Source organism: Pangasianodon hypophthalmus, chromosome 24 (assembly GCF_027358585.1).
Source record: "Pangasianodon hypophthalmus isolate fPanHyp1 chromosome 24, fPanHyp1.pri, whole genome shotgun sequence".
NCBI lineage: Eukaryota > Metazoa > Chordata > Actinopteri > Siluriformes > Pangasiidae > Pangasianodon > Pangasianodon hypophthalmus.
The window spans coordinates 7785716-7810780 of record NC_069733.1 but is presented as its reverse complement, the minus strand read 5'-3'; the positions used below and the strand labels follow the sequence as shown (position 1 = coordinate 7810780).

Sequence of the window (25065 nt, the reverse complement as noted above, 5' to 3'; positions counted from 1 at the left end):
ATGTGGTATTCATGAAAATCTTAATAGTTCCAAAAGAGGGCTACTGAGTTTGTCTAAAATTACATATGATGAGATTCACTAATGTACACCTCGATTAATTGGCTCCAGATTTCAGTCTTTTCAGGTGCTCTTACTCTGCTAAATAATATTTTTTATTGGTTTATATGTGAGTCAAATAACTTTCACTTCTTTCTATCACTGTTTTGGCCTTATTTTGCAGATGGGGTGTATTTGATCGATTTACGGCGATGCATCTGTCATAAATCACGCTTAAGATTTACTCCTAGGATTAACTCCAACTCCTCACAAAAAGCTGTTCTGAGAACTTTTACAACACATTTTTACTCCCAGCTTTTAACTAGATTTTTTCAGGCTTACACAAACTGTTAAGAACAGATACACGTACTAGCCCTGATCTGAGCTGGCCCTAAAGTTCAGGGGAGGTTCACAGCAGGGTCTCGATGGTGAACGGAGCTCACCTTGTCTCACAAATGTCTGACTGGTGTCGAGGAGGATGTCACAACCTTCCACAATCATGCGCTCGATAGCCAGGTTCTTGCGGATGTTCTCTGTGTCACTCACCTCATCATGCATCACTCTGAACACACACAGACACGAAAGTGTTACTGTTTTGACTTCTATCCGACTATTAACAATGACAGGCAGATTCACACAGACACCTCAGACAGCTCATCAGTAAAAATATCAAAACTTCTCTTCAGCATACATTCCAGTGACAGGCTGAAGAAATTTCAAGCAGCCTTCATGTGTATAAGACATTACCTGGACAGCTCTTCAAGCTTCGACTTGGCAAACTCCAGACTCTTCCGCTCTACATGCTCATGCGGTGTATGAGCCAAGAGTTCATGTAGAGTTATAATATAGCGTGGAATCTGTAGAAAAAAATGTGGGGGAAAAAATAAGCAAATTTGTGAATGTTTTTGTAAAGCGCAAAAAGGATGACTAATACACTATATTACCAAAAGTATTTGGTCACCCATCCAAATGTTCAGTATCAGGTGTCCTAATCACTTGGCCTGGCCACAGGTGTATAAAATCAAGCACTTAGGCATGCAGACTGTTTTTACAAACATTTGTGAAAGAATGGGCTGCTCTCAGGAGCTCAGTGAATTCCAGCGTGGAACTGTCATAGGATGCTACCTGTGCAACAAATCCAGTCGTGAAATTTCCTCGCTCCTAAATATTCCACAGTCAACTGTCAGCTTTATCATAACAAAATGGAAGAGTTTGGGAACAACAGCAACTCAGCCATGAAGTGGTAGGCCATGTAAACTGACGGAGAGGGGCAGCGGATGCTGAAGCGCATAGTGCAAAGAGGTCGTCGACTTTCTTCACAGTCAATTGCTACAGAGCTCCAAACTTCATGTGACCTTCAGATTAGCCCAAGTACAGTACGCAGAGAGCTTCATGGAATGGGTTTCCATGGCCGAGCAGCTGCATCCAAGCCACACATCACCAAGTGCAATGCAAAGCGTCGGATGCAGTGGTGTAAAGCACGCCGCCACTGGACTCTAGAGCAGTGGAGACGCGTTCTCTGGAGTGATGAATCACGCTTTTCCATCTGGCAATCTGATGGACGAGTCTGGGTTTGGAGGTTGCCAGGAGAACGGTACATTTCGGACTGCATTGTGCCGAGTGTGAAATTTGGTGGAGGAGGAATTATGGTGTGGGGTTGTTTTTCAGGAGTTGGGCTTGGCCCCTTAGTTCCAGTGAAAGGAACTTTGAATGCTTCAGGATACCAAAACATTTTGGACAATTCCATGCTCCCAACCTTGTGGGAACAGTTTGGAGCGGGCCCCTTCCTCTTCCAACATGACTGTGCACCAGTGCACAAAGCAAGGTCCATAAAGACATGGATGACAGAGTCTGGTGTGGATGAACTTGACTGGCCTGCACAGAGTCCTGACCTGAACCCGACAGAACACCTTTGGGATGAATTAGAGTGGAGACTGAGAGCCAGGCCTTCTCGACCAACATCAGTGTGTGACCTGACCAATGCGCTTTTGGAAGAATGGTCAAAAATTCCTATAAACACACTCCTCAACCTTGTGGACAGCCTTCCCAGAAGAGTTGAAGCTGTAATAGCTGCAAAAGGTGGACCGACATCATATTGAAATCTATGGGTTAGGAATGGGATGGCACTTAAGTTCATATGTGAGTCAAGGCAGGTGACCGAATATTTTTGGTAATATAGTGTATGTTTAAGAAATGTAAATACATCAAATCAGTCAATAAAATGGCCTGCGATCATACATGACAAAATATAAATAGTAAAAAAATTATGCGCTATGCTTGCTTTGCTGTGGGATTGTACAGAAGTGTTGGTCATACCTGAAACATGGGGTATGTGAGGAAGGTTTCCAGCATCCTTCCCTCACACGCAGCATTGGACTCGTATTGTTTCAGCAGCTTGTCAAAATCCCTGTTCTGTTTACAGTTCGCTAAAACCTGCAGGCTGTACTGGTGGTTCCGCACAAACTCCTGGTAGATGTTCAGCATAGGCAGCAAAATGTCGAAGAGATCGGCTAAAGGGAGGGATAACAGTGTCAGGCACTTTAACAGTGATACAGGTTTACCTGGATTAATCTTTTTAAACTCTTCACTGATATGCACTGCTGAGAGAAAAAGGTTTTTACTCTCCACTGAAAGAATTTATCACCAATATTACAATTTATCTACAAAATCAATTCCAGACATTTGTGGAAACCTACACTGATCCAAAACATTAAAATCAATAGAAAAAGAGTTCGAAAGAACCAAAAGCAATAAATATTGATATGTCATCATCCTCTTGTTTTCTTAATGTGGTTTGAAGTGTATTACATTCTGGCAGTGTTAAATTTAGATTTTTGACTATTTTTGTTACCGAACAACATGTGAAGCCTAACACACTATCCAGTCAACAGGGAATGTCACTGGAACATTTAACAGAAGGTTTAACAAAGTTTGGCAGTTCCAAAAAAATATTTACACAATGTTCTCATATTTCATAGTGTTAACATCCTTAAAACTAAAAATGTTGCAGGAATGTTGTAGGAATGTTTGCAAATGTTATATACAATTTTCAGAACACTGAAAAACTTAACAGATCGATTATTCTTTAAACCAGTTCCAAGAACCTCAATGTTCAGAAAACATTTTGCCAAGCTAAAATTGTCTTGCAAACTTATAAAAGTAAGTTAGATTTTTTTTTTTTTTTTGTGCCAAATCCACCTAACTGAAGTAACTGAAATAGAACTGGCCCCTAATCTGAGAGCCAAGGTCATAAAACAAGCCAAGGTTTTGTTGGCAGGTTTGGAGAACGCTTATCTTGGCCTTCAGAGCTGGAATGATGAGACAACGTTTTATGAGGATTTCATTGTTGTGAGAGTGTGTGTGTCTGCAGACGGTGAGATAGCGGGAAGTCAGACGTCAGTGACTGTGTTTAACTAAGGCGCTGTGCATCAATAGAGACGGCTCGTCCTTGATGTCTGCTTGACAGCTCGCTATGCGTCTTTTGCTGACGATGACGGTAAAATGCAGCAATCAGGCTCTGAATGGAGAAGCTGAATGGAGGTTGCTTACCTAAAACCAGTGTGGGCCAGTTTGCTATCCTCGCCTTCAGTCCTTGGTGGAATATCTCGTGCAAAAACATGATAGTTTCACTAAAGAGAAACAGAGGAAATGAACAGGTTAGTCATGTACAAGAGAAGAAAAAATCTTTGAAATCTAAAGTTGATGCTCATCATTATGCCATTTTTATTTATAATATATAATATTTGTATTTGACAAATCTTCAAAGAAAAAATTAATGAATGATGTGCTATATCATTTTACTGCTGTTTGTCTAACTAAACCTCTCATGGAACTGAAAATGTTCGAGAAACTCTGAGACACTTAGGAACACAACACCCTTCCACACACACCAACACACACAAACACACACACACACACACACACCTGTTGAGGAAGATGCTGCTGACGTCATCATGGCTAATGGGAGGTTTTTTAGAGCTGGCCGCCATGCGGAGTGGCCTGAGGAAGCAGTTTACCAGGATGGACAGCTGGTGGACATACTCAGTCTCAGCCTCCACCATGTTAAAGACAATCTGGTTTCTCTTCCTCATGCTCTCGGCATGAGGAGAGCAGATGTAGTCCTGAACAATGATCTTCCACTTCCTCCGGCACAGCCAGCCTCGCATGAAACTCTGGACCTAGAGGAGAGGTAATATAGGTCAATTGTTAAGTAAAAAAATCTAAAAGCTTACCACTTAAAAATATGATGATCATTATATTAGATACTATTTCAAAGCTAGGGAAAATGCAGAATGGGCAAAAGCCAGATTAATATAGGATGCCAGACTGGTAGTTGGCGAAGTTACAAGTTTTTTCCCCCAATTTTCTCTTTAGTTATGGTCTTGGTTAGTTAGCCAAGCTCACAGACACCCACAATTGGCTAGCATCACTGTGATTGACAGGGGAGGGATAGTATACCATAGTATACCATCCCTCCCACCCAGAGATTCTTTTGCTCTCTTGGACTCCTGGCCATGGACTGGTTGTGGCATCATCAGGATTCAGTCTCGTGATCTCCGGATGATAGGGTGAACACTTTTCTGCTTCACCACTCAGGAGCCCGGCTGAGTTACACGTTAACAAAGAGCTATGATGTTGAAATAATGTTTTTCAAATTAAGTGGTGCTCAAAACAGGCTAAAAATGGTTGGAGTCCTTTCCAAAAAGGCCAATGAAAAAAAAGAGTCCATTTCTAGGATGGTTTCATAATAACAGTTATACTGTTTTCAGCCAATTTTGGATAAGATGACAGCATTGTCGTTTTTTATATATATACAGTATATATAAGGTGATGTCTTGTTATAGCGTTTTCTTCTGCTTTGGGAAAGGAGTAATTTAGAGTTTTGCCTAGGGTGCCTGACAGAGCCTGCTACCTTTTTAATCTTCTTGATGTCTGGATCGTCTTCCTCTTGGTTCACTTGGTAAGGACGCATCCTCTCCTTGGTTTTGTTCAAGGCTACAATCTTCAAGAAAATTCAGACAATCAGGTATTTTGATAAATGCCACTAGCAAAATGATAAACTCTTGCTAGTCATATAGTACACATTTTTAGTGTTTTTAAATCTAATCTCTATGCATGGAACCTGTAACACGAGCAATTACTTCATTCATTTATTCATTCATCTTCTGCAACTGCTTTATCCTGGTCAGGGTTCTGGTGGATCCAGAGCCTATCCCAGGAACACTAAGTGTGAGGTGGGAATACACGCTGGACGGGATGTCCATCGCAGGGCACCAGGCCACCTCTCATTCACACCTGGGGCAATTTAGCGTTGCCAATCCACCTACTGACATGTTTTTGGGTGGAGGGAGGAAACCAGACAGCGCTGAGGAAACCCATGTAGAGAAATAAAAAGAACATGTAAAACTCTGCATAAACCGTAATCTGAGCTATGAATTGAACTGGGAAACCTGGAACTGTAAGGCATGTAAGGAATAACAATGTCAGTTGGAAAAGTGGGTTTTGATCTGGTGTAATCTCAATCCAGACACCTCGGGTTTCCCAGGCGATGTGCTGTAAACCTGATACAGCTAATGTCCCAATCATTATAGTCACAAATAAACGTTCTCACATCTTGAACATATCATAGAATGGGAATAGGAGTAGATTAAAGAGGACCATCTCAGTCAAAAGGATACCAATTCAAGATGTAAAGGTTTTAGATGCTCATGGTTCAGTCTGTCAGGCTTTTCACATGTGCTTTGTTACTGTTGCTATTAAAATAAAGACATTCACCTATTTTAAACAAGTTCTAAGATGTCCTTTTACCCCTTAGATGTGGCAATGCTACCTGCTGCGCCACTGTGCCATCCCTGAGCAATTACTATGAACAAGAATTTTCATAGTTCCAGTTTCTGAAACTCACTGGTAATAAAAGACAAAGGAAAGTTTTTGGATTAAAATATGCAGCTGTTAGGGGTGTAACAATACACAAAATTCTAATTTGACAAAATATGATATGATACAGTGGTGTCTAGATATTATATATATTTGATACAGCAAAAATAAGGATTGCCTGAATATGTGTTTTAGGTTTCCATTTTCAACTGATTAAAACATTCAACATTACAAAAATACAATAACTATAACTAATAATTTACAGTGCTTGTGCGATCCATTCAGACTATCAGCAGCATCTAACAAAACAAAAGCTGTGCATTAGATGTACGGCAAAATGAAACATAACTGATTAAACATTAGCTCTCTGGGCAGGCTTTAAACGGTGTGCAGGGTTGCCAGGTCTCAGCAAACTGTCCGCCCCCACTACTTCTCAAAACAGCACAAATCTGAAACTACTCCAAAAAAAATTGGGGTATTCAACCATGGCAACTCTCCTGGGGTAATTCTCAAGGGGGTGTGTCTGAAGTCTATAGCTCAAGCATGTTTCTGAATCCTGCATCCTTATACCAAGTGGTCTCATATCTGTAGCTATGCGCTTTCCAGTTGTTGTGGTCATTTTTTTCAACCCGGATTGAATTAGGCCAGAGAGATTGTCTTTGTGTTTTTGTCTATGTTATGTTGGCTGACATGTAACAGTATTAGTGCCAACTAGCATGATAGTATGCTAGCATTTTGGCTCATTAAAACCATGTGCTTAGGAGAAGCAGGTTTTTTTTAAACCCCTGTAGCCTCTCCTGGTTTGAGATAAAGAGGAAGTTACTTTTTTAGAGGAGAAATATGGACTCGATAAGGTATTTTATGACAAATAGCCTATTTTATTATGCACTCTGTTGAATGTATTTGAATGTTTGACATGCAGACATCTTGAATTGAGAGCCTCATATTGAATCCATATTGTTACACTCCTAGTGACTATATATCGTAAAAGTTGAAACAACAGCCAATAAATTCTAATAATATAGAGCTTATATATATATATAATGTTGTGACTTTTATCCAACTTTCCAACACTGGAGCAATATAGTGAAAAGTAATTTCAGTTACTTTGGCCTTCCATAATGGTTAAGCACACCATCAGATCTAGTCCTTTAGTAACACCTAAAGACAAATCCTCCTCTATGAAAAAGACGTAACATCGCTGAAACGACAAATTATATGGATTCAGCGCTTAAATTAATTAACCACGTTTGACTATAGTATTCATGAAAGTAGTGAATAAAATATATTTTGCATGTACTCACTTCCCCAAAAACTGCCCTTAGACTTCTAGTACAAACCATTTAAAAAAGCTACTGTCAGTGGTAATCACCCAAACTACAGATACAGTACACAGGATAGCTAGAATACTGAAGTATTTCTTTAATCATAGTTGGAGAATCTGCACTGAAAAATGCAGCCAAATGATGACTAATCTTTTTTCTTTCTTTCGTTCTTTTTTCTTTTTTCTTTTTTACTGATAATGATCTGATCAGATTGGTGTACAGTCAGACAACACAGAGGCCTCAAACACATTCAGTCAGTTCAGTCAGGAATATGGGTCACTAAGAGGATGTGTGGATGCTCTCACAGCAGATAACTATCTCACTTCCTCTCCACGGACAATCTCCATTCTTCAATCAGCAGCCTGCATCAAATATCAGCTCACTGTGCCTTTACCACCTCTTTATTCTGTATGCAAATTATGGTTTAAATGCCCTTTAGGTCATCATCAATGAGTGTGTTTCATGGATATTGGCCAAACACGATTATAGATAATGACTTGCTCCTGAAGCAGTAGGTAAACTGAATGAAGAACAGTAGATGAGTCTTTGGGAATTAAAACAAATTTAAAGAAAAATGTGTTAAATGACAATTATTACCAGAAAGTGACAAATGATCAATTCTGTATATAGATTTATATGCCTCTAATCTCTAAGTAAGACAGGTTACAACTGCACAGTCCCCTGTCTTGAATACTGCTCAGTGTGATGGTGTTTTTTCTTTGCTTTGCCTGTTTCTTCTTTAATGAATACCAATCATATGCTTGAATGTAAAACTCATTTATATTTATGGAATTTGGCAGACACTCTTATCCAGAGCGACTTACAGAAGTGCTTTAAAGTCTCTATCAATAAATACATGCTTATCCTGGTTCACTAGGTCAGGGTACATGTACAGAATACAATCAGTCTAAAAACTCTGTTGATGCATGCCTTCCTTGTAACCTGAAAGTTGATGGATCCAACTAAGCAGTGCTAGAAGTTCAGAGGGAGTGTGGTGCATTGCAGGATGCGATAAGTGCGTTAAGGTAGATGGGTGGTGGTCCATTTTTGGCTTTGTAGGCAAGCATCAGTGTTTTAAATCTATTGCGGGAAGCTACAGGAAGCCAGTGGAGCGGAGCAATGGGGTAGTGTGGGAGAACTTGGGAAGGTTGAAGCTGCATTCTGGATCAGTTGCATTGGTCAAATGGCATGCAGAGGCAAACCTGCCAGGAGCAAGTTACAGTAGACTAGTCTCGAAATGACAAGGGACTGAACAAGCACCTGAGTGACCTCTCTGGATAGAATTGGACAAATCCTTCTGATGTTGAGAAATCAGCATGAATGTGTCAGTTTAACAGTGTGAGACAAGAAGGACAGTTGATTGTCCATGGTTACCCCAAGGTTGTGTGCAGTGACTGATGGTGAGATCTTAGAGTTACCCATGGGGATCACAAGATTCTGACACTGAACAGCAGTTCAGTTTTTCTGAGATAAAGTTTCAGTTGATGAGCTGCCATCTTTTATTAGATGTCTCCCAGACAAGCTGAGATCTGAGCAGAAACATGAGTGTCTGAGGGAGGAAAGGAGAGAATAAGTTTAGTGTCATTCGCATAGCAGTGGTATAAAAAAACGTATAAGGATATGACCTCAACAAGAGATTGAGCATAGAGGGAGAACAAAAGAGGACCAAGCACTGAGCCTTGTGGGACACACCACTGCAGGGTCTGCATGGAGCAGATGTGGATCCATGTCACCTGATATGACAAACCCTCCAGGTAGGAAGCAAATCATTGCCACTGGTCAAGCAGGATGAGGACTGATGACAGTGTGGCTGATCTAGTGGCATTAAGCTTTGCAGTGACGGCCACAAGGGCAGTTTGTGTGGAGTATCCTTCTTTGAAGTCAGAATGGTTAGGTTCTTGGACGTCATTCTGGGTGAGATAGAGACACAGTTGATTGTAGACGGAGCGTTCGAGAATTTAAGAACAAGAAGAGAGAACTGATACTGGTCAGTAGTTGCTGATGTCTGAGGTATCCAGAGTGTGTTTCTTCAGAATGGGAATAACCCTTGCTGTCTTAAATGCAGTTGGTACATGACCAGATGTTATGGAGTCACTAATGATAGTAGTGATGAAGGGGAGGAGGTCTTGTGAGAGGGTCTGGAGCATTGTGGATGGGATGGGATCCAACGGGCAGGTGGTGGGATAGTAGGACAAGATGACTTACAACATCTCTTCTATTGATAAAGGAGAAAAATGTGTCAAAGTTAGAGAAGGGCAATCTTGAACATGTAGTGTAGGAGTTGGTGTAGCAGTAAAGGTTTGGAAGATTTTTCAATCTTCCCATCAAAAAGTTGTCAAAGTCATCAGCAGTCATGGAGGATGGTGGACGAGGAGATGGCAGGTTACGAAGTGAAGAAAAGATGTTGAGTAGCTTGCGAGGATCTCGTGCAGAAGCTGGATGAGGAAAGTGAAGACACGAAGGTGTTATTGGTTAACTCCAGTGGTAGAGTGGAAAAGGAGCCAGGGTCAGCAATTTCAGCAAGTGGGAGAGAGGTACTGATCATTGGTGTTAGGCAAAATAGGGAGGGTGATGGTGAAAGTAGATGGAGTAGTGTCATTGATGTCTATAGCTGGAGAGGGGCGACTGAAGACCAGGTCCAGGACATTTCCACCCTTGCATGTGGACCAGGAGGGCGGCAGATGACAATGATGAGAAGGTTGACTGGAGAGGTAACTGTAACTGCATAGAATTCGAAGGATGAAATCTCGAGATGAGACAATAAAAGAGGTGTGAAGCACCATCTCTGAGACAAAGCAAACCTGTAACACAACCCCTGCCAGTTTCTTGTGGAGTGTGACAGAAAGCATATGCAGGGGACAGAACAGCTGGTGTAGCTGAGTTCTGCGGAGTGATCCAGGTCTAAGTTAGTTCCAGAAAGTGGAGAGAGTAATGGGTAGCTAAAGCTGAGATGAAGTCAGCTTTCTGTACAACAGACTGGCAGCCCACCTGCCACAAATGTTTGGGACTGAGACAACAGTGGCAGGGAGATGTGGTTACTGGTAGTTCGGCCTCTGGTTTGTGGAGGAGAGCTTCTGGGTCTGTAAGATGTGATGACAGAGATAGGTTTGAGACACATGTCAGCAGTCTAGTCTGGAGTTAGGTCAGTGAGTTTGAGTAGGGCTGAGAGAGAACAGGTAATAAACACTGTTTCTAAACCTAACTAAACTTAACTCTTACTAACAAAATTTTGCTTCTAACCACTACAGATGGTTACAGACACCTTCAATATATCTTAGTAAGCCCCGCCCACGCCCACAATTCACACACTGAAACTAATCTTAATTAGACACCTGACAGAACTAATTAGCATAGCCCAACAGACATTTCCAAACACCACCACAGAATCAAAAAGACTAAAGTCACAAGACTAGATCTAACAGAACCAAGTGGATAGTACACAAATATAAGAATCCTACCTTACCAATAGAGAATAAATCTAAGATGGAATAACTTAAACACACACGAGTGAATCTCATCCTGTATTCATAGTGATATTTAAAAAATCTAAATATAACATTAAAAAGCAGATTAATCAATCAACACATTGTATATTTCTATTAATAAAAAAATCTATAGGTAATAAATCAGCTGTGCTACACCTATACATTGTGAGGTAGAAAAAGAGAACATTGTCAAAAACTGACATTTTGATATGATATTTATCCTTTATGATATTTAGTAAAGTATAAGGCCCTTTAGTATGGTACAAAAATTATTGTAATAAACTACAAAAAGATTACATTTTACAGTGAAACTAAAGATATCATTCTGATGATATGCTTGGATCACAGTCCTCTGAGAGAAATTCTCCAGCACAATATGTAGCACTTGGAAAGGCCGAGCAGTGCACTGCAGTATGATTCTAAACACTCCATCAGTTGAAGTGATGCATTATGCATTAAGCATTATGTTGCTTTTAGTGAACTGAACCCACAGTATGTACACTGTAGTGAACAAGAGTTGTTTACCATGATGCAGAGTAAAATTATAATTGCTCTATATGCTATGAGTTGATATATCTATATTAAAGATCTACATGGTATCTCTGCCAAAAATCATAAACTGTATGCAGAGACTGATGAACTATGATAAAAGGCTTTGTCATCAATCAGCCGAGCTTTAAAAGCAATTTCCACCTTTCACTCCTCACAGCCAGAAGGAGAATTTATTCAGCATGATTAAAGGAATACTCCAGCAATTTTCAATCTAATCTATATCTACAGCATCTGGTTGACATGGTTGAGCACCAGCTGCGGACGGAAAGGAGACAGGTTGAACCGGCAAGTAGCATGTGATGGTTCTCACCTGTGTCTTATTACCACCAGCCTACTAATGTGCGTTTCTTTGTGCTTTCAGTGACTGCCGTGATTCAAAGAGAGAGTGGCATAGCTAGTGAAACTTGCAACGCACACACACATTCAGACCCACACACAGAACATGATCTTAACCTTGAACGAGGCAAAAGCTGCAAGCTACTGATGGTCCCTTTTGGGTTGCATTTCTGTTCGTTTTTTTTTTTTTAGTTTTTGAAAGTGCTCTGAAAAGCTGCAGAGAAATACATGTGACCCTGGATTCCCGGCCCAGTTCTGATGGGTACAGGATGTTCCCCCTTCGAAGAAAGAGATGGAGCATGGGGAGACATTAGAGAGGTGGGGAGGGAGGGGAGGAACAGCGGCATGAACACTTGGTCCAAGATGTCAGTTTCAGGGCCCTGGCACCTCGGTAATGAGGAGCTGGAACTGGGGAAGGAGGAGGGAGAGAGAGAGAGAGAGAGAGAGAAAAGGGAGATACCTAGACCAGGGGTGGTCTCCAGGTGATCCTCCGCCGAAGCACTGCAGGACCGCCCTCTTGATGTTCGGATACTCCAGCTGCGTCCTTGGCAGCAGCTGCTGGGTGGCAGTAAAGGCCTCCGGATCGTCGGTGGAGGCCAGCTTGGTGAGCGCCACATGTGGGATGGTGGTAGGGGACACAGCTGGAGATGTGGTGGGCTGCAGAAGCTTATGGAGTGCCCACCTGCTCTCGGCCTGCTCCTGAGCAAGGGCTTCAAAGCACAGCTTCTGCTCCTTGTGCAGGTTGAGAAGAGATTGGTGTTGGTTTTGGTGGAGGCTGACAAGGGACTTTAGGATGTCACTGAGTGGGAAGGCTTACATAGCGGCGTCTGAATCTTCCTTGATCACGGGTTTTGGCACCACTGTAGAACCCAGTGTGCATGGATGCAGAGGAAGATTCGGGAGGCAGGTGGAATTTCAGTAGCACTCCGGGCTCACTTCTATTTCTCCACAGCTTTTCAGCGCACTTTCAGAAACTCAAAAAAACTCCTAACTTTTTTTTTTCACTAGCTCGTGCCATGTTCAAGGTTAACATCACACTCTGTGTGTGTGTCTCTGTGTGTGTGTGTGTGTGTGTGTGAACACGCATAGCTCTGCAAGCTATGCCACTCTGTCTCGCTGGCTCTCAGAGAGAAAGTGCAAAGAAGCATATGAAGGTTGGCAGTAATAAGACACAGGTGAGAATCATCACGCATTACCTGCTGGTTCAACCCGCTCCCTCTCCCTCAACAGGTGAAGCTTGATCACGCCCCCGCTGCCACAACAGATATTCAATACGAAGAAATGTGTTAAATATTTTGTTTGTGATAATTCTGGACTATTCCTTTAAGGCCATTCAAGGACATAACTAGCGAAGGCTTTGCTTATCACTGCATCAGCGGCACATTTTAGGCTCAAATCGAAGCTGAGGTCAGTAGTTAGGGAACCTAGAAACACAACAGGCTCATTTCTAAAATAAAACATCTACACTGTTCCTCTCTCCACTGTAGCACTGACATGTACCACCTAACTGGGTGACAAATTGATTGCATTCCACTCTTATACTTCTTCTCTCCCAGTAGCAATGATAACCTTGAAAATGTACACACAGCAACAATTCAGTTTTTTGGGTAGAACACACCTTTTTAACTAACCACTCTAAAATTAAGCAGCAATCTTCACACAGACACACTGACTCCATCACATGTATCATATTGAGTTATGCACTGACATTTGCTCAGCAGCGAGCCATAATAGGTTGCTGGTCCTATACAAATAATGACACTCGATTTCTGTCCCCATGGTGACTAACCTAATCTACTGGGAAGGCTAATTCCCTGGTAAAACATAACGGGACTTGAAGAGTTGAATAGCCAATGCATTTTTCCATATTGCAAGGCACTGCATCTCAGCAAGACAGTAGATTTCCAGCAGAAGAGAAAATGATTTACACTCTTCTATGCTAATATCACACAACCTGTTGATTTTCCAGTTCCTAAAACCAAAATCCAACTAGGCATAATGGATATGTAAGTAACAAAAGGTCAAATGGTGCAAAGCTGCAACATTTTTATATTAAAGTACTGGTTATAATATGTTATAATTTCTATAGTAACAACTTACACAGAGACTTGGCAAATGCACCATAAAAAGTTTTCTGTGAGGAGATGTTTATTTAGCATTTTTGAAAGGAGTCTCCAGTCAAAAGCAAAGCCATAACTTTTAGCTTTCCCACACGGAAAAGTCTTCGGGGCAGAGAGATTTGCAGTTTCTTTGCTTCTTGACTAACTGTAGTCAAGATAGGCTAGTGAGAGGGACTGTTTATAGTTTTAGCTATAATGTAAGTGATAACAGGAACTTGTTTTAAATGTTCTACAATATTAAATGTAACTATAAATGCATAAAAAGTAGAGCATGTCATTCTTTAATAAATAAAATATTGTTAGTGCTGGCAAATTGCCTCGGTATAAGAGAAATAAAACACTTCAGGATGTGCTGTTATTGGAAAATAAACAACTCTGGGGTGTAACAGTATAACTCTGCTTTGTGTCAGACCATATCACACACTCCACCCAGTCATTGATTATTTTTCTACAACAGCATTGTGTTTTATTCATTATAATTCATTATTATTCCCATTGTGTTTTATTCATTATTTCATGCAGCCTTCAATGATATTGGTACCACAACCTTCACCAGGAGAAGCTGAGTGAAAATAATTAAATGAACGAAGGAATGAACGAAGGAATGAATGAAGGAATAAATATTGGTTTTCCAAAGCCCATTATTATACTGTATACTGTATATATTATAGTGTATATATTGTGCATATTATGTCCCCTAATCTTACCCCTTTTCTATCCACATGACAGTTTATCATTTATTAACTGACTGAGTCATAATTAAATGAATCATTAATCCTATTTACTGTGATTTCACGAAACAGGAAAACCCCTCGCAAAAAGACAACATCAAAACCATAACTGTTAAAACATAAATCAGTTGTTAATTACCACACACTGAATGTAAAACATATGCTGTAATGAGTCACTGAAAACATATCTACCTCTGCTTTGAGTCTCTCAATCTCTGTGTCCTGGTCCTCCAGCTGGGTGCGCAACTGATTGGCTGCCACCTTCTCCGTCTCCACAATCTGCACCAGGTGGATGTATTTCTGCATGAGCACTTCACGCTCGATGATAATGTCTGAATAGCTGGTAGGCCAAAAAAGAGAATGCTACTCAGTATTAATCACTTAGATGAGCTACTATTAAAATTACCCAACTGAAGTCCCTAAAAAGGCTCTACAAATTGCAGACATCTTCTTTAAGAGACTTCAGTTCCTTTTGCCTCCATTCAATCCACCCACTCTGCTGTTTCTGTTAAATCAACACACAAGTTGCCTTTTAAAGAGCAACTCCAGTGAATTTCATGGAAACCAAACAGAAAAGACATGATTTTAAAACTGTATTATATCTTATTTTGATCATTATAAAAACAATGTTCCATTACTAGCATATTTTTGAAAAAAAAAAAAACTTGGATGTTGTCCTTAAGGCAGTTATACACTGTCCAATTTTCGACCCAATTAGGTTGTTGCAGACAAAAATCTCACAATCGTATAAGCTGATATGGTGAACAAGTTATGGTTACAGAATTCGGACAATTTTATTGTTATCATCTCATGCAGTGTGAGAAGTAATAATCTTAAAAGACCATCGTAATCGTACAGTCCAAATCTGGCTGGAACAAGTGCCGCACCATGATGTTATCTCGGCCTGGGGGCGGGGCTTAGTTCCTTCTCACACAGTCAAAACACATCATTGTGCTTGTCCATCCCACACTAGTGAGAGATCACCAAAAATCAGGCCTCATAAATGTATAGTTTAAGCCAGGTAACAGTGGGAGTTTAACTGGTAGGTTACAGAAAACTGGGGATTTTTAATGTTTTATTTCTGTAATGAAAAACTACAAAGGCAATTCATTTGTTTAATACATAACATATTGCAAAACTGCTCTTCTAGTTTCCGAACTCATTAAGACTGTTCTTTATTCATTTTTTGTTTAGATTTTTTATAGTTTTCTGTAGGTTTACTGTGTTTTCCTGAATGCATGTGAGGAAAATTCCTGCAAACACATTTAACATCAACTGAAGTCTGCCACCAAATGGAGAAATGGAGCTGTAATCTTTATTTAGCCTACTGTGCAGTTTTTCAATTCACACTGCCCCTGACTCATTCATTCACTGGAGCCCGGAGCTATTAGTAAATAAATATAAGTGCAATATCTGTATTGGACAGTGTTATAGTATTACAAACAACACTGTGTACAATTATTATCATTACCACTGTAATGATGGCACAAAGCCTACAAATGGCACAAAGCCATGCCACTTTCCATGAGTACAGCTCATAATCACATCACATTTAAACACATACAGAGTGAATACCAAGATGTGCGAAAGGCCAAAACAGGCTGTGTCTCACAGCCAAAGACTTTGCTGACAAAGACAGCAGGCTTTATAAAGTCATTATCAGCATGCGGGAATGAAAGGACTCACTCATTTTGTCGAGTATTTTGAGCTGTGAAGCTGAGAAAAAATACACATCTCCATATAGCTCCTATTAGCAAATAAATAACGTGGTGCGTCTTTCTGTTGCAGCGTTTGAAAACAGGAGTGTGATAAAAAAAAAAAGGATGCTGGAGTTGCTCTTTAATTTCTGAGGCTGGAAGTGGAGCTAATTTCTGAGACAGAAATATTTAAACAGCATGAAATCAAGAAACTATTGATATCCATGGTACGGTAAAGGTGTGAATCCGTTGGGTTTTTTTTTAACTGTATCTTAAAGGAACAGAAAAAGTGCACCTTTAAAAACTTAGTTTAGACTGATTTATTTTTTTCAGTGCATGTGCATTTCTGAAAATAAATGCATAAACATTCCTCATTAATTGACAACTGTATATATTATAGTAGCTGCACTAACAGTCAAAATTCTCAACAGAGTATGCTGAGTACTATAAGCCCATGGGCCAGATGAACACAGGGGTTAGTCCCAATACTCAAAGACGCATCTGCTCACAAGTAGCCCATTAATCCTTCTCATTCCAGCAGATCTCACTAGTGACGAAAGCCAAATCTAAATGCCACAGCCTCAGTTGTATATAAAGTGTCTGCTTGAAGAGTCAGCTGCCAAAGACTGAGTGCCTCAGGTTCCAGATGGTGTTTTTTTTTTTTTTTTTTTTTTTTGTGGACATCATCACTCTGTGCCTCCTGTCTGTCTTTCACTTTGGGACTGATCAAATTTAAAAACATAGTGACAAAAATATCCCCCTATGATGCACTAGCTACCCGAGGGGGACACCTGCAATAACAAAGTCTTCTGTATAGTTAATTACTTTGGCAGCAATGCTTTCTCAAGAGTCTGAGAGAGAAAACAACAACAGCGCTGTCAAGCTCAGTGCTGTTTATTAGGTGCTAGTTCTGGTTTCCAGTGACAACGATAATTCATAGTGCTACATAGCACTATATATAGCTTGGCTTTCCTGTCTTTGATCAGTCCTGCCAAACTTCATTCCCTGAACCTCAGTCAAAACACACTAAGAGTGCTGTCATTTTACCCATGCTTTATCCATGCTTTAACACACAACTGTACTAGTTTACCTGGCTTGTTGGATGGTCTCCACCCATTCATCACACTCTGTTTCCTCTTCAGCACGGAGCTCCAGAGGCTTCTGGCCATCATGACCAAACACAATGAGGAAATAGTGCTATGGAAAGACACACAACCACAACACAGGTGCTGTTAAAGTTGGTGGAACAACAAATGGAACAACAGCTTTTTTGCTATTAGAAGTTGCTATTGCTATTATTAGAGGATTGAAGAGGTGCTTCACCTAGAATAAAATAAAAGCCAGATCAGATGAATTGACATTGTTATAGTAAGATTATGATGACTGATTATGATGGCAGCTTTCAGTGATAGCAGTTTTCAGGGGTGCAAAATACTTCAATAATTGTACTTCATTACTACACCCAAGTGTTACTTTGGCACATTTATACTTGGGTAATACTGCAATTGAAATCTTGTACTCTTACCTAATTAGATTTCAATGAAAAAGACCTTCAAAGTACTTGTTACAAATCTTGAAGGTCTGTTCTCTCATCTAACCAATGACTGTATGCTACATATCAACTGAATGGGCTCAGTTTAGCATTCAATCAAGTTCATCCGTGTAGAAAAAAACTATCGAGAATCTTGCCAATTCGTCATTTGCTGTGACCTCCTCATGCTACACCATGTACTCAGTGCTATAGAATATAGATTTGACTGCAGAGTCAAACTTGAGGATGAGCATGAAATCCATCTAATCTGAATGTTCTGCTAATTTGCTAAAATTAACTGACTGTATTTATCCACATTAGCATGTTTTCTTTACTAATACCAGGTTAGTCTAGCATCAATTCCAGTAGCTAGCATAATTTGGCTAGGCAGTAAGTCAAATTCTAGCAAATGGTAAATACTAGTTATTTGCATGATATTTGACTTCTGATTCATTCTTTAGCAAACTATGTAGCAATAGTCATGCATATTACCAGCAAACCTTGAGAAACTGAATGATGTTTTTAGGCAAAACAGCATAGCTACAAAAAAAAAAAATCATCTTCTAACAGTTCTGGATAATTATTTTTTCACATGAACATATGAACAACATGCCATCAACTTAAATTCATTAGTTAAAAACATTTACTAGTACACAGTGAGATTAGAAACCATTACACTTGTACAGGTGCGTATTATAAAATCAAAACAGTACTACATGTGTGATGAAAGACTGTTCAATATGTGCATACTGCAAAGAACAGTTCTAATAAGCACAGGACAGTGTTTATGATCACAGCAGCAGTTCTTAGGTACAGATCTACAGTATAATCTCAAAATGAGATTATCCACTGAAGCAAGGTGGAAATTTGTGCATAAACTGTTTTTAGGAAGAGGAAATATTTAAGGTTTCCATGTGGAACCATCTACAGCAGCAGAAAATGAGTCACAAGTAGAGTAGAAGCTCCAAGCAGAAATAGAATATCTGCTTTAGTTAACTAGCATATAGCCATCTCATGTTTTCCTCAGAAACATTGTTTTTAAAACAGGCTCTGCATGGCTAAAATTAGACTGCGATTAGCATTGACAACAGGTCAAACATGGGTTCTGCTTAATGAGAAACATAACGATGCCTCACAACTTGTGAACTTGCAGTAATTAGTAAATTTCAGATTGAAGTATAAAATATCACAACAGCAGACAGTTCATATTGAATTCTTGTAAACACAAACTCATTCACATGAGATCCAAAGACAATTATCAGCACAAATATGCTGAATATTTCTGAATTCAGCCTACACCCCGAGCATAATGTGTCTGTACATATAAAAAGACAGCATAGCTGTTTTAGCACAGTAAATGAAGTATCTACCCTAGGCTGCTCTGTATAAGGTTATCACATTGACTTCACTGACATCCTAAAAAAATGGCTTAAAGGAAATGAGATGAGAACATGGGAGTTGTAGATGAAGAGTCCAGTCTCGGGCTATCTGCAAGGCAAATAAACACAGCTGCTATGAAGCAAGTGGACGTATAACAGAGAGAAAGTTTAATCAGCCATCATGCTGGCCTCAGGGAGTGAATGATGTGAAACTACCTGTTATGTGTGCATTAAAAGCCCTCAAAGACGTATTGTAGTCCACATCCAATTCCTGATGCTGGGGATTCAATATGGCAAATTAAGGACAAATGTATGCAAATTTCTTACACACAGTCCTGTAAATTTTCAGAGGTATGAAGCATAGGATGAGCAAACATACAATATAATTCCATGGAAGAGCGAACATATTGCTCTAGTACAGGAGCACTCCACTGGCTTTCTGTTCAATACCGAATACAATTTAAAGTCCTTGTATTTGTTCTTAAAGCTATAAATGGACTAACACCTTGTTACATTTCAGATGGCCTAGCTGAATATGCTCCACAGTGGTGTCAGATATAATCAAGATAATCAAACACAGGACTTTCTGTTCCAAGAACAAAGCACAAAAGAAGTAGTGAGGATGTTTTAGTGTGTATGCTGCCAAGCTGTGGAACTCCCTCCCACAAGACATACGGCATGTATCTTCAGTTAGCAATGCTTATGATTTTTATTATAATTTGTATTAAATATGTAATTTTAATGGGTTTTTTTCTGTGGAAATTTTCAATGGCCTTTTTTTGTTATGTTGTTGTCCCAAGCTATGTTCAGCTGAAGCAGAAGTATCCAGTGGAATGATAACCTGTTTAGTCACCACATCTATCAGCTTTACATCTTTTTTCTGTCGCAGTCACATCCTTCTGTATAAATTGCAAAATTGCTCAGCAGGAAAAAGACCACATGGCGACTACTTGTGTGCTTGCATGCTTTGGTTCTCTAGACTAAAATATACTCTGCACTGTAGGAAACAGGTCAGGGCTAGTGTTCTTACATGAGCCCAGATTACGCATGCTCCTGTGTGGGATTACATATCCATGTTATCTAACAATACAGAGAAACAGCAGGATCAAGAACCTGGTGCAACATTAGAAGCAAGAGAAATTTTCCAAAGAGCCATTCTGATCCATGTCAGTTCCAATCCATAACAGCCATACCTCTGTTTTTATGTTCTATGTACAGTATGTAAACTCAGGGTATTGTGGTATTTAAACTGGCAAGTAGTTTAGATCTTGAATGATGCCTTAAAGTATGAAAACAAGCTGTAACCTATTCTATGTTTATGTAGAGCTATTACCATGTAAGGATAACACAGATAGGGAAATATAGTATGCAGGCATTTGCTAGTTTATACTTCACACTTGTTTATAGGAATGTGTGTGTCTGAAAATGACCTCACGTTGTCCTGCAGTGAAGACCTGAATGAGAGATCTGACATAACCCTCAACAGATCTATTTAGAATCTCTCATGCTGGATGGTTCTTCATCCTGGTCGCTCCACTTCTGCCTGGCCGTGTCAACTGCACGGAAACGACCGGTCCGAACGAAGACTGAGAATGTTCAGATGCTACCAAGACCCTGATTGTCTTTACTTAATTGCATTTCTTTACCAAACCATTAATGAAGTTTATGATTTATGAGGTTCATGATAGCCATCAGGAAAAGGACAGGCTGTTACATGCTCCAGGACCTCCATCTCCCAGAATCCCCTGCTACCACAATCCCTTCTTAGCAAACCTGCTCATGTTCATTTCATTTATTCATCATCTACCCCAGATTAAATATCTCAAATTTGGTTTGTTCATTGTTAAGTTTTCATGGTACAATTTCCTGGAACATTCGGTTGTCACAGACAAAAATCACATATGGTAAAAAAAACAATTCTGTAAAAAAAAAAAAAGACAATTTAGTGCCATTGCAACCAAAGACATATGATGACAAACATCTGGCAGTGGCAGAAAGTTTGGATTAAAATCTCAGAGTGTGGTCACTGCTGCAACGCTCATCTAAAAGCCACCATTAGGAACACATGGGACAACTACAAATAATGGCAATGGCAAAACAAACAACATATGAAAAATTTGTATTGTTACTTCAGAATGACTTTTAAGAATGTTTCTGATTATGGGACCAGATTTTCTGCACAAAATCCAGATCGCATTGATGGTTGACGAAATTTTCTTTAATCGCATTAATCTATTGGTAGAGAATCTTCACCATATAATTTGACATGGAGACCGTGTTTTCACAAAGTCTGCTATAGAATATGGCCAAAATTATAACTCATAATCTTAAAAGACTGTTACTTTTCATTTATAATTTTGGTCTTTTTGCCAGTATCAATCCTTGTGTGTGACTTTTGATGTGGTTTCTCATGGTTTTGCCCACTGGGTTTCCTTTTGTGCAGACTCTGTTTTGCTTTTTGAACTCTGCCTGCTTATTTCATTTTCATTTGCCTGACATTCTGAATAGTTTTCCTTGACTTATTTGTTTAATAAAGCCCATCATCTATTTTAACCTGTTTACATCTCCATCTCCATCCCGCTCAAGTCTGACACTGGCCAGTATTTGACGTTTAATAAAAACGTTTCAGCCATGTTAAGCGCTTTGTGAAATGCTGACGTTTTTCCACAACCGTTATACTTTATACATGCTTCTTGAATCCAGGTTTGTGGATCCACTGCATGAGTAGTTTCAATCATTTCCTACTCTAAGTGGTGTCTGAGCCGAAGCTACTTAGAAGGGCTGCACTATAACAATATACATTATACTAATTGCTTCACAACTGTGGTAGGCTTCCTTAGCAACAGGATGCTTTCAAGGCCAGAGAAGGATGTGATGGCTGCTCAGAGAGCATTCCACACTGCTGTTTAAGTGCAGTTTAAATGCAGCAGTATGTTTAACTGTCAAAACAAGTCTGCTCCCATTAGACATCAGAGCTTAATACAGCATAATGCGTTCAATTTTTCTGCAACGCCTTGTAAGCCTCAAGTGCATAAAACAGGATATGACTCATTTGATTAGGCTCTTGAGTATGTATTCACCAAAAAAGGACAAATATGATACAAAATGAATCTTTGATGTCAATCTGTAGGTAATGATGACTACATGACCTGAGATTATAAATGCTAACAGGTGTCATGCTAACTGGTGTCATGTTTCAGTGAACTTTCAGTTTCAGTTTGTGTAGCTGAAACAAAAGAAGTCTCTGTGGAAGAGAATACATACAGCTGACCTGTACTGATCTGTATACTCTACTGTGAACCTGCCATTAGCATTTCATTCTTTCTCACCGTAAAGATACTTCTGTGTGGCAATCTGCATGATTTACCTAAAACCAAAGCTGACTATTAAAGACAAAGTATATTAACAATCCCAATTTAATCCTCTAATTGACCTAAAATATGCCCTGCAAAAAAAAGACATCTTAATAAGTGTAAATACTTTGAATATAATCAAATTTATCAAGTATTTCCTACTGTAAGTTTACCATAAACCAAATATAAGATTATTACAACTTATTATTACTAATAAGTTAAAACTAATTTCAAGCTTGAAATAATCTTGTTCTGTTGGCAGATAATTTTGCTCATTGTAAGCGTTTATTTCTAGAAAGAAGCAAAATTATCTGCCAACAGAACAAGTAAATATAAAGCTTAAAATGAGTAAACATGTCTCAAATTAGGTTTAATAATCCTATATTTGGTTTATTGTAATCTTATAATATGAAATACTAGATAAATATGACTATATTTGAGATATTTTTACTTGGTAAGATGTCAGTTTTTGCAGTGTGTCATTTACGCTGGCTTTTAAAACACTCTGAAGCCAATCTAAACTTCTGTTACCACTGTGGGCTCACTGTTTTGCATAACCAAAGCTGCTTTTTCTTTGTTAGTAATATGAATACTCTCTTCACTGACTTCCCAACCTATTTTATTCAGAACAAAATCACTCAAAGAGCTTCTAGTCCTAAACAGTAACACAACACAAACGCACACAGATATACACTGCAAAAACTCGTCATCTAGTCAAGACCCACAATCTTATTTCTAGCCATAAAATCTTATTGATCTTATTTTAAGAATAAAATACTATGCAAGAGCAGATTGTGTAAGATTATTATGATTGTTTTAAGATTATTTATCTTTTTTTTTTCTTACTTAGTTAGCAAAGCTTAAAGTTAGTTATTTTACCTGCAAATTAAGCTTATTTACCATCACAGGCATCATGTGAGGCCAGCTTTGTATCTTTTAAGACTTTGTTTTAGCTGTAATAACTGGTTTTAAGGTTGCCCAGTAAAAAAAAAATGCTCAATAGTCACACTTAGGAGTTGTTCATTAGTATTATTTATTCCAAATGCTTGTTTTATGGCAACACCAACACATTTATTTACAACCTAACAACAAATTATTAGAATTAAGTCACCACACTCTTTCCAATTATCCAGTATGGTTTTTAATTTCCAGTTGCAAGTGCAATGACATCTTCCAGATTATATTTTGTCAATACATACACACTATTTTTGAAACTGACTGGATAATATGACAGGATCGAGGAGCTTTTCAGCATCTATAAACTCTGTAGCCTGGTATTTTGAGAAGCAGCAAGTAATGATTTTGCTTTGTTTTTGCATGGTAACTACTGTGTGTTACAAGAGTCTTCATTGGAATAAATAATTGTTGACAGTATGTATGTGTGATCTTGATTTTAATAGTCGTGTTTTAAGTTTAAATGCTTTATCTCATTTTAAGTCAGAATATATAATGATGACAATTCTTAAATTAAGAGGAATTGTCTTGTTTAGTAGCTCTGGTTTTAAGATATTTTCACACAAATTAAGACAAGCAAACTGTTTAAAAATTAATTAAAAAGCTAGTTTTAAGTTAATTAGACTAAAGACACTGTAAGTCATAAATGTTTTAATGCTTATTTTAAGACATTTTGTTCTTTTCTAAAGCCCAGATATGTTTTCTTGTTTCAAGAAATTTTACCAAGTGTAATTATCTTACTGCACGGCAGATAATTTGACTTGTTTCTAGTCTGTATCTTCTTAAATCATGCACTTGCTTCTTATATTTAGACGGTTATTTTTTGCAGTGTAGTGTTCAGCAAAAGGCTTGTCACCTGCGAAATTTACATTTGAAGCAAATGATCTTCGTAGCGTCTAATTATCTTGTGGGGAAAACATACATCATCAGAACAAATAGAAAATAAATGTTTAAAAATGCTTTATGTGACCATCCTTAGAATACATAATGAAAGATCTGCAATCATAAATTTTTCCGAGCTTCACGAAGGACTTTGCTTCTTTTTCCTGTCCTTGTGTCCCACGCAGCATTAGTTATGTTAAGATTGTTAACGTGCATCATCTTATTGATTTTGACCACATCCCCTGCATCATTTGCTGAAATTCACCCCAGACCAAGGCCATCACTCCTGTTATTTACAGAAACTTGCAGATATTACAGGCATTACCGCACTTCCCAATGACTTTTCTTCAGACATATTAGTATTTTCGTGAACAGAAAACACATTTTATGTTTCTCATTTTGCTCCACACTTTATAGTCTCTATCACACCAAGACGTCTTCTCAGAGTTAAAGCATTAACTTTAGTGCCACTGATGTCAGATACTGAAGAAGTATTGACTAGAATTTTGCTAAAAGGCATATAGAGATATTTAAGATGTTTTTTTTTTTTTTTGGTGATTTCACTGTATTTTTTTTTAACCCTTAAATTGCCCAGTATATTTAATTTTACAGTAACTCCAGAATTATCTGCACCCTTTACAATAATAGAATAATTTACAAAAATATTATATAAAATAAACATTACACCCAATTATTCAATATGTGGAGAAATGAACAAAAATCATATTTAAAGCGACTTCTGTTTTATAGTATTATATTTCAAAACATGCAAGGCAAAATTAGTGACACACCCAAAGAATACTTAAA

The 25065-nt window shown here is 38.8% G+C and overlaps 1 protein-coding gene across 2 annotated transcripts in view; it reads right to left on the bottom strand.

Moving 5' to 3' along the window:
- rasgrf2b (Ras protein-specific guanine nucleotide-releasing factor 2b) overlaps positions 1 to 25065 on the bottom strand; it is a 74591-nt gene that overhangs the window by 33906 nt on the left and 15620 nt on the right. For both annotated transcript variants that reach the window (XM_026931560.3, XM_026931561.3), the window contains exons 2-9: positions 17250 to 17356; positions 14655 to 14802; positions 4949 to 5038; positions 3961 to 4214; positions 3586 to 3665; positions 2353 to 2546; positions 784 to 893; positions 480 to 598 (exon numbers count right to left, since the gene is read on the bottom strand). In XM_026931560.3, the coding sequence (XP_026787361.1) occupies positions 480 to 598; positions 784 to 893; positions 2353 to 2546; positions 3586 to 3665; positions 3961 to 4214; positions 4949 to 5038; positions 14655 to 14802; positions 17250 to 17356 (1102 nt within the window). The remainder of the gene's footprint in view (positions 1 to 479; positions 599 to 783; positions 894 to 2352; positions 2547 to 3585; positions 3666 to 3960; positions 4215 to 4948; positions 5039 to 14654; positions 14803 to 17249; positions 17357 to 25065) is intronic.